General features: G+C 43.9%; 1 protein-coding gene across 1 annotated transcript; it reads left to right on the top strand.

The window, feature by feature from the left end:
* Positions 1-430: 430 nt before the first annotated feature.
* Positions 431-2,440, top strand: lrrc4.2 (leucine rich repeat containing 4.2). Its single transcript, XM_071519991.1, has one exon. The coding sequence runs from the start codon at positions 431-433 to the stop codon at positions 2,438-2,440; it is 2,010 nt and encodes a 669-aa protein (XP_071376092.1).
* Positions 2,441-9,285: the final 6,845 nt, after the last annotated feature.

Raw genomic sequence — 9,285 nt, 5'->3', positions numbered from 1 at the left:
CACCTCACTTTTCCAGAAAGGGAAAAAAAACAACAAAACATTTATTTCACATGTGTCTCCAGGGAATGGAATTATAAATGAACCTGATACATGATTACTATTTGTAACATTCGGAAAGAGGCAAAAAGGACCACTTTCAAACTAATGAGGTAGGTGATTGATACTGTTATTCAGCCCTTCTTTTTTATTGCTGCATTCCTTTTCCTCTGCTGCTTCTCTTGCATTAATCTCTCTCACTCTGTATCCCTCTCTCTTTTACTCTCCCTCTTTTTCCCTGTCCTTCTTTCTCTTGCCTCTGTTTCGGCATAGTATCTCCCTGCACTGTCGATGGAAGTTGGGAGCCTTGCCTTGCTCCAGCCAGGCTAGGGTGGTCCGTCCTCCGGTGTGTGCCGTCTCCCCCCACCATGCAGAATAATGAGCCCTCCACACCATGAGTCCTCTGGGCCGGGTTACTCTGCAGCCTACCTGGAACGCAGCCCTGCTCGCCGTGCTCTCCCTCATGGTGCCAGCCCTTAGTGTGTGCCAGGCCGCAGGCCCTGCGTCGGGCTCGGCCAACCCGCAGAACTGTCCAGGTGTGTGCTCCTGCACTAACCAGCTCAGCAAGGTGGTGTGTACCCGCCGAGGCCTGGTTAGGGTACCTCCAAACATCCCACCCAACACCAGGTACCTGAACCTGATGGAGAACAGCATAGAGACCATCCAGGCAGACACCTTCAGGCACCTGCATCACCTGGAGGTGCTGCAGTTGGGCAGGAATGCCATCAGGCAGATTGAGGTGGGAGCCTTTAATGGCCTGACCAGCCTCAACACCCTGGAGCTGTTTGACAACAGACTGACGGTCATACCCAGCGGAGCTTTCGAGTACCTCTCAAAGTTGAGAGAGTTGTGGCTTAGGAACAACCCCATTGAGAGCATCCCCTCTTATGCCTTCAACCGTGTCCCTTCCCTCATGAGACTGGACCTGGGAGAACTGAGGAAGTTGGAGTACATCTCCGATGGGGCCTTTGAGGGTCTTCAAAACCTCAAGTACCTCAACTTGGGGATGTGTAACCTGAGGGAGTTTCCTTATCTGTCACCACTGATAGGCTTGGAGGAGCTAGAGATATCAGAGAATGTTTTCCCTGAGCTGAAGCCTGGAGCCTTCCGGGGGCTCAAGTCCTTACGTAAACTGTGGATTATGAACTCTGCCATCACTACCATTGAGAGGAATGCATTTGATGACATCACAGCCTTGGTGGAGCTGAATTTAGCCCATAATAACCTGTCGTCCCTCCCCCATGACCTCTTCACCCCTCTACAGTATCTGGTGGAGCTGCACCTGCACCACAACCCTTGGCGCTGTGACTGTGATGTGGTGTGGCTGTCCTGGTGGCTCAGAGAATACATTCCCACTAATTCCACCTGCTGCGGACGGTGCCACACCCCAGCCCACATGAGAGGACGATACCTGGTGGAGGTGGATCAGACCACTTTTCAGTGTTCAGCACCATTCATACTGGACGCTCCTAGAGACCTGAACATTTCAGCAGAGAGGGTGGCAGAACTGAAGTGTCGCACAGCTGCCATGAGCTCAGTCCGATGGCTTCTCCCTAATGGGACAGTACTGACCCATGGGTCGGCTCATCCGCGGATATCTGTCCTTAACGACGGGACACTCAACTTCTCCAATGTTCTCCCATCAGACACAGGGGTCTACACCTGCATGGTGACCAACATGGCAGGAAACTCCAACGCCTCGGCCTACCTGAATGTCAGCAACGCCGAACTCAACACCTCCATCCAGTCCTACTTCACCACAGTAACAGTGGAGGTCTTTGAGCCCGCGGTGGAGGAGACCCCTAAACCCAAGCCTACTGTCCCTGCCTCGCCCTCCGTCTTTCAGCCAGTCTTCATCTCTACACCCACTGTGCTGCTCCAAAACACTCAGACTCCAAGACAGGTGTCGATCCCCACCGCCAGAGTCCCTAGTGGGCCAGCCGCCAGCCTGGATGAGGTGATGAAGACCACCAAGATCATCATCGGCTGTTTTGTTGCTGTTACCTTGCTGGCAGCAGCCATGTTGATAGCATTCTATAAGTTGCGTAAGCGGCATCAACAGAGGAGCACGGTGGCAGCAGCCAGGACCATAGAAATCATACAGGTGGAGGAGGAGGGTCATCCAGTTCCACCACCCACCTCCGGATCTAGTGGCTCTGATGACACAGGGCTGGTGCTGCCTACGTTAGTGGAACACAACAGCAACACCTTTAAGCCTGGGTATGTGTCCTCCTCCTCCTCATCCCGCCGAGGGGCCTACGGAGCCCACTGGACCCAGAACAACCTAGGCAACTCTCTCCATCGCTCCGTCAGACAGCACCACAGCCACATCAGCACCATTGCTGAGCCCTACGTCATTAAGACTACTCACACCAAGGAGAAGGTTCAAGAGACCCAAATCTGAGTAATGCTCACTATGGATCTATCTCTGACTCTGCCCCAACCTCTCCTCTCCACCTCTCTGCTCACCAGTCCATGCAATAGAATGCACAAAGAACAAAACGGTAACTTTCTTTTGTACAGAAGTGCAAAACAGAGACAGTTTTTTGTTTCTTGTACATGCCTATACATAAGTATATAAATATGAAAAAATACAAATATATATAAATGAATCTACCGTCAAGCAGTGGTAAGAGATGCAGATTATATTAGAAAAGAAAGTAATTTGAAACTATTTTCTAATAACTGGTGACTTCTATTTAAAAAGAGAAAGACATTGAATTGCTTTTGTGATTGATAATAGAAGGTTGTCCTGTCTAGGTAAAGAGACATTTTGTTTGTTTTTGGACCATGCTATTTAGGATGCAGTAAAAAAACCCTTTATACAGACACCAGTTTCTAAACACAGCCCCCGATTTAAGCTCCAATTTATACTGTGCCAAACATTATATGCAATAAAGGGTATTTCCAGATTAAGGAACACAAAAAACACAAGCAAAATCTAGATAGATAGAAACATTTGTCCAAGGGTAGCAGCGTAATGGCACAGATAGAATGTGCTGTTCAGTAGCTATCAGCCAAATGCTTTTGGACTGCAGTGAATTTCTGCAGCTAAGGTTTAACCCTCTGTTTGCTGGAGCTAAGCTGCGTTTCTTTGACAACGCCAGTGCTTCTTAGTTGTAGCGTATCTAAACCTGTTTATTAAGTGTGCACATGAATCCCCACTGGTTCAACTGGCAAAGATGAAGTGCAGGCTAATAACAGTTGTTGCAATTACTTTGTTCTGTTATTGGTTGCATTCTGTAGTATTTCTTTTCCCTTTGGTTTTGACATGCTTCTTAATGGCTTGTGTAGTGTTTAGGGCTAATTTAGTAATGCATTACAGCAGTTGCCTGACTTGTCTCTGCAAGGGCTCATTCCAATGCTAATTTTTCAAAAGAGCAGACATGTGGTGCAGTGATACAGGGCTTTGCTGACCGTTCTGCTTTTGGAGAAAAAAAAAAAGAGAGGATTGAAATGAAACAAAATGAATGTCTGATATTGGGGCTTTTCCATGGACTACATTGAAACATGAATTTGTTTTTCTTTTCCTTTTCACAGTTTATTTTGAGCAACACTATTTTTATGGGGAGACAAAGGAGGCTATAAAAAATAAAAACCTTTGGTTTGTATTTCTCTAATCAGAGACACTTTGATCTGACGTTTTTTCTTCTCACTGAATATATTTCCATTTGTGTGTTAGCTGTTATGTCGTAAAGACTGGAGGCAGTATTGTAAATCGTATCCTACCCCAAAACCAGCATCTTACGGTCCTATGCATTTACTTAGTGTCTGCATGAATGGGTCTTTAAGTAACTGGTGTACAATGCTGCATTATACCCCACAGTGGGGCTCTATGCAGGTCAGATAGGCTGCTGGTCTTTGATGCCTCAGCTCAGTTCTTAACATCGATTTCACAGTGACTGTGAAGGGGAAAAGATACATGTATCCCACAGTTATACAGTTTGTGGGCTTCTTTTCCTTACATACTTATCTGCAGGTTCTAATATATGAATTAGCCATTTATTGAGAAAAAAACAAAACAAAACTCATAGACTGTATTGTGTGCTTAATGAGAAGAAAACAGGATTTCATTATGATGTTACCTGTAGGTACAACGCAAGCCTACATCAACAAAGCAGCTCCTGCCAGAATGCAATATAAATATATCAACTATCAATAGGAAAGCGACCTGATTTTTTTGTTATGTTTTATTTTTTTGTAGATGGAATGATGCTATATGTGTCCGTGTATTTCTGAACGAACTGAATCATTTTGACGTCAGGCAGTTGAAAGGCCAGCTACCATAAATAAGCGTGCCTAGAAAAGCCTTCAGTATGACCTTATACTGTGGCCCTTCAGATAACCAGTCACCACTTCTCCTCCTGCTGTAGACATTCCAACAAATGCCGTTCAAACCCTGCGGGATACAGGTCATTTGAAAGGTTTATGTAGCTATACAATAGTGACGCTTCTGTGGCTATTTTGGGATAAAGAGGAAATTACAGTATGACCCTTGTGATAATTACGGAGCATTGGCCTGCATGGTGAGTTGACAGGAACACCAAGGCTGTATTTAAAGCCTCCAGGCTGGACTTCCTGTACCATTTAGGCAGGGTTAATCATTCGCTGCAGGCGCTGATTAGCAATATGTCACCAAACACCCCCCCCCCCCAGATATTGCTCCAGATACATATATATACATACAGTATATATACGTATATACATACATACTATATACATATATAATATACGGTATATACTGTATATATTGTATATATAAACATAGGTGTTATTATAACTTCATTAACAGAATACAATCACATTTGAGATGATTTTGTTACAATAGATAGCCCACTGTTTGAAGGGCAGCCTGATAGTTAAGCAAAACAGGGACAGCAATTATGTAACAATCTAGAATTTCAGGTTGACTGGGAGTCAGTTTTCTGTTTTGATTTTTGAAATGTAAGTATTGTTTAAATAATGGCTTCATGTGTACAGAAACATAGTGGGAAATATGACTGCACAGATCAAGCTTGTCAGAAATCCAATATATTGCGGGCATCAAGCAGATGTCTTTTATGACATTTTTCATTATGCAATATGTGGTTTCCTCAGCTCTGAATATGGACTAATGGAGAGGCGGTAGGGTTTTTTTGCCAGCACAGCTGACAGTGTGTGAGTACAGGTGGGCCTCAAGGAGCAGATGGAACTCCCATGACTGGGTCAAGTGTTTCTTCAGTTTCTCCAGGAAAATATGAACGTAATACACTGCTGAATATTCAATCACCTCCACAATGTGATGGGTGTTCTTTGCTTGACAAAACAGGATGTTCTGGGTTGTTACAGTATGTGTGGGTTGGAAAAGAGAAGGCTCTTTTATTATTTCCCCAGCGGAGCGTGGCTCTGGCCCTGCTAGCAGCTTTATAAGAGGCCATTAGCTGTGTGTGAAGCCTTTAATGTGCCTGATAACCAGCCACACACAGAAAAACGGACAACTCCTTCCTTTCTTCTTTTTTTCTTCCTCCTCCTCTTCAATGTAAACAGCGAAAGGTGAGGTGGAGCTACAATTAACATAATACTACCAACCATTCAGTCCATTCAGGTTTGCTGCGTAAGTGTCTAGGGTGAAGAGGCTGAGGTCTGGAATTGGGATTGTGTTTACTGCCGAACACAAGGGCCCAGACAATAGTCCTCCCCTGACAACATCAGTAGGGTTAATATGAATCTTTTCTCCAGGGTGGCTGCTGTCTTATCTCCCGCAGCTGAGTCAGTCATATGCTTTGAATTCGGCTGTATGTTGCCTTGTTGCAAATGAGCTGTGAAGATGTCTTGTCATAACTGCTGCCATCTCCCTCACTCTGTCCCCTCCCCTTTATCTCCAGCTAATTGACTTAAAATCATTGACTGACCCCCCCCCCATTGCACAGATAAATTGTGTTATAAGGCTGCCTCTCTCTCTCTCTCCCTCTCTCTCTCCTGTTATCGTTTTGGCACAGCAACTGTGACAGATTTGCATAGGCTTTTGGAGCATGCTCACTAATGCCCACCTGTTTTTTTTTCTTTTTCTATTGATTTTCAGCCAATGGGCAACTGATAGAGCTTCAGCCAAAGACGTGATGCATCTTTTTGAAGTGAGCAGTGTGTCAGAGGCTCATGCTATCCATATTGGAAGGGGATGGAGGAGGTGAAAGGAATGGCTGATTTGCCACTATATAGTTTGTCTCAGTCTAGCTTGATAGGATCTGCGGAGAGACAACGGGAACGGGGCTGGGATAAGGCTCTATGGCTAGCTGTCTAGGGGGGTAGGGGTTAAGGGTTTGTTAGGAACAAGTCCTTGAGCCTCAAGATCCATATCTGTTAATGAAGTCTCGAGTAGTAAGAGGTGTTGGTCAGGTGGAGGGCCGCAGCTATTCTCCTGTCACAGTTTCCCCACTGACTGCAGCCTTTTTGTGCCCACAAAGGGATTGTAAGAAATGATCCATGGTCCTCTTAGAAGTGAGAAATGGCCCCGACTCAACTCTCATCCCTCTCTCAACGCTTGATTAGTCAGCCTACACCTGACTGCACTCTTTTACCATACCGCTATGCTCACTTATACTTTGGCCTGGCCTGAGCCTGCTTTCTCACTCCCTGATCTTAAATGTCTTAGCGTGCAAAACAAAATCATTTTCTTTTCAGGAAAAAAATAAATAAATAAAAAAGAACACATTTTCATTCTCTGCAGTGCTAGCCATGTTATAATATATGCCCCCTGAATTTCAAACAGACATTCATAAAAAATAAAACAAAATAAGCTAAAAAGCATATATATTTTTCATGAGAACAACGGGCAGATAAACAACCTGGATAGTCATGTTTTTCAAAGAGATTAATCAGTCTGGATCAAAGCCTCAAAACAATTCAGGTGCTGTGTGTGTTTCCATTAGGCCTGTCCTTTGTTTTGGGTCAAGGCAATGCAAGACAACAACGGTGAGATACAAGATTAATGGGAGAGAAAAGGTAACTGCTGGACTAGTTTCAGAAATGCACGTGCACTCACACACACACAGAGGGACATACAGTATATACACACACAGCTACATGAATACACATACACACACGCACACACACACACACACACGCAGGCACACATGCATGAACAGAATGAGTGAGAATGAGTTTACAGAAATATAAATAATTACAAATCCCAACTAGTTTTTCTATTGATGCAATTCCTTTAAAACTCCCTTTACATGATGAAGACATATGGGATGCACATTAATTTTTTGCAAACATTGTAAATTCATTCCATTTTAATCAGCACAACATGTGCAGATTAAAATGGAAAGAATAACGGATAGGCTTTATAGTCACTGCCTAGATATGGGACGGGCGTTTGCTGGTTCCTAATTTCTTCAACATGCCTCTGTGCACCAGGTGAGTGACCCTCTTGTCATATAAATGATGCTGTTAAACTACCATCCCTTTGAGAACACAGGCACAGCTATTCCTGATGCGTAGTTTCTTTCCTACACTGGAGAAGGTTATCCAATCTGAACCGCTCACCTCTGCCCTAGTTCACTGATGTCCAGCTCTCACCATATGTGTTTATACTGTATATATTACATTATGTATTTTACTATAATGGTTATTGCTTGTGTTGCAAACCGTGTCACTGACATTATGCTGCTCTGTAAAGCAGACAGACAAGCTATTGGTATCCTCTATCATATATGTCAGTGTCATTGTAATGTAGGCCAGTGTGCTCTCTTTATACCAGGACAGCTCTGGATAGGAGGTGGCAGCTGGAGGTTGTTGCTGGAGGTCTCTCAGTCAATCTGTCTCTCTGTCTGTTTGTCTCTCTCTCTCTCTCTCTCTCTCTCTCTCTCTCTCTCTCTCTCTCTCTCTCTCTCTCTGTCTCTGTCTGTGTGTGTGTGTGTGTGTGTGTGTGGTCTTCTCTGTGGCAGTGACAGCCACTGTTCCGTTATTTTAACCTCTCTCACTCACTGCTGGGGAGGTTAAAGCAGAACACACTCGTGTGCACACGCTGAGACACAAAAAGAAACACATACAGCAAACAGGCACACAGTAGACACTGCATGCTGTATCCTGCATTTAGCACTTACAGTAGGCTATATGCAACTATATATATATATATATATAATATGCTTTTTTAAATAATTTAACCTATGTACTTTTTCAACTATTGATTGATTGCAGGTTCCATCATTGTTTCAAGTTAAACCATGGACCTTAATTTATACCATGTCTCTCTCAGAGAAGGCAACATTTTCTGAATCTAAAACCACAGAAGCTAGCGTTTAGGCTACATATTCACATTTGAAGCAAATACAGCAGATTTTGTCTGCAGCTCTGCAAACCAAATCACAAAAACATCACAATCCATCCTTCACCTACCTGGCCCCAATTTGGGCAAGATGGGTGACTCACCACCAACCAACCCAGACAGAGAGAGAGAGGGGGAGAGAGGGAAAGAAAGATTCTCACAGGCAGAGAGAGAAGGAGGGAAAGAGAGAGAGAGACAGAGAGCGAGAGCACAACCACAAAATAACTCTGTGAAAATTTAAACAGTACATAGGGACTTTGTGAGCTGAATCAAGCCAATGAGCCATTAAAACAGTGTCTGTCTGAGCTCATAGTAGGTTCATCAACAGACTCACTGTCAAATCTCCCCACAGCACAGCGGCAGTTTTGGCAGTTGCTGAGATTCAGTTGTTTTTCTTTAAACTTGACTTCCATCTCCTTTCTCTTTCATTCCATTGACCCTGCCAATAACATCCAAGGCCTTAGGGTTGCCATGGTTTCCCTGGATTCCAGTGCAATGGTGATTGGCTGTTGAGGAAATTGTGGTAGACATGGGGCTGCGTGAATAGGGAGCTTACTGTGACCCTGACAGAATGTACTGTATTCATATTTACTTTGAGGACCTTGGTACTCCAAACAGAGCTCAATGGACTTATTCACTGGCTGGTATGTGTTGAGCTGATGCTGAGGCAGATGGAGGAGAGTGATGGTAAAGAGAAAAAAAAAATAAGGAGGTAAAAGAAATCAATTATATAGCCTCACAAGTCACACAAAGCAAAGTTGTACTGACACTGCATTGTTACATGAGGGTAATTTCAAGGGAGCAATTTATGTTTAATGACTTAATAATAGTATTTAAAGGGAAACTCCACCCAAAACGCTGTTAAAAAAACAGCTATTAGCGATTTACTTTGTATTCCTGGAATGATTTTGTTTGTATGGTGTTGTATCTTTCTTAAGCCT

This window comes from Centroberyx affinis, unplaced genomic scaffold, assembly GCF_046629955.1.
Source record: "Centroberyx affinis isolate AG114_WGS23_722 - 3 ecotype Tasmania unplaced genomic scaffold, CSIRO-AGI_Caff_v1 ptg000755l_1, whole genome shotgun sequence".
Taxonomy (NCBI): Eukaryota; Metazoa; Chordata; class Actinopteri; order Beryciformes; family Berycidae; genus Centroberyx; species Centroberyx affinis.
Note: the sequence above shows the minus strand (reverse complement) of the source record. Positions and strands in the feature narration are given on the sequence as shown.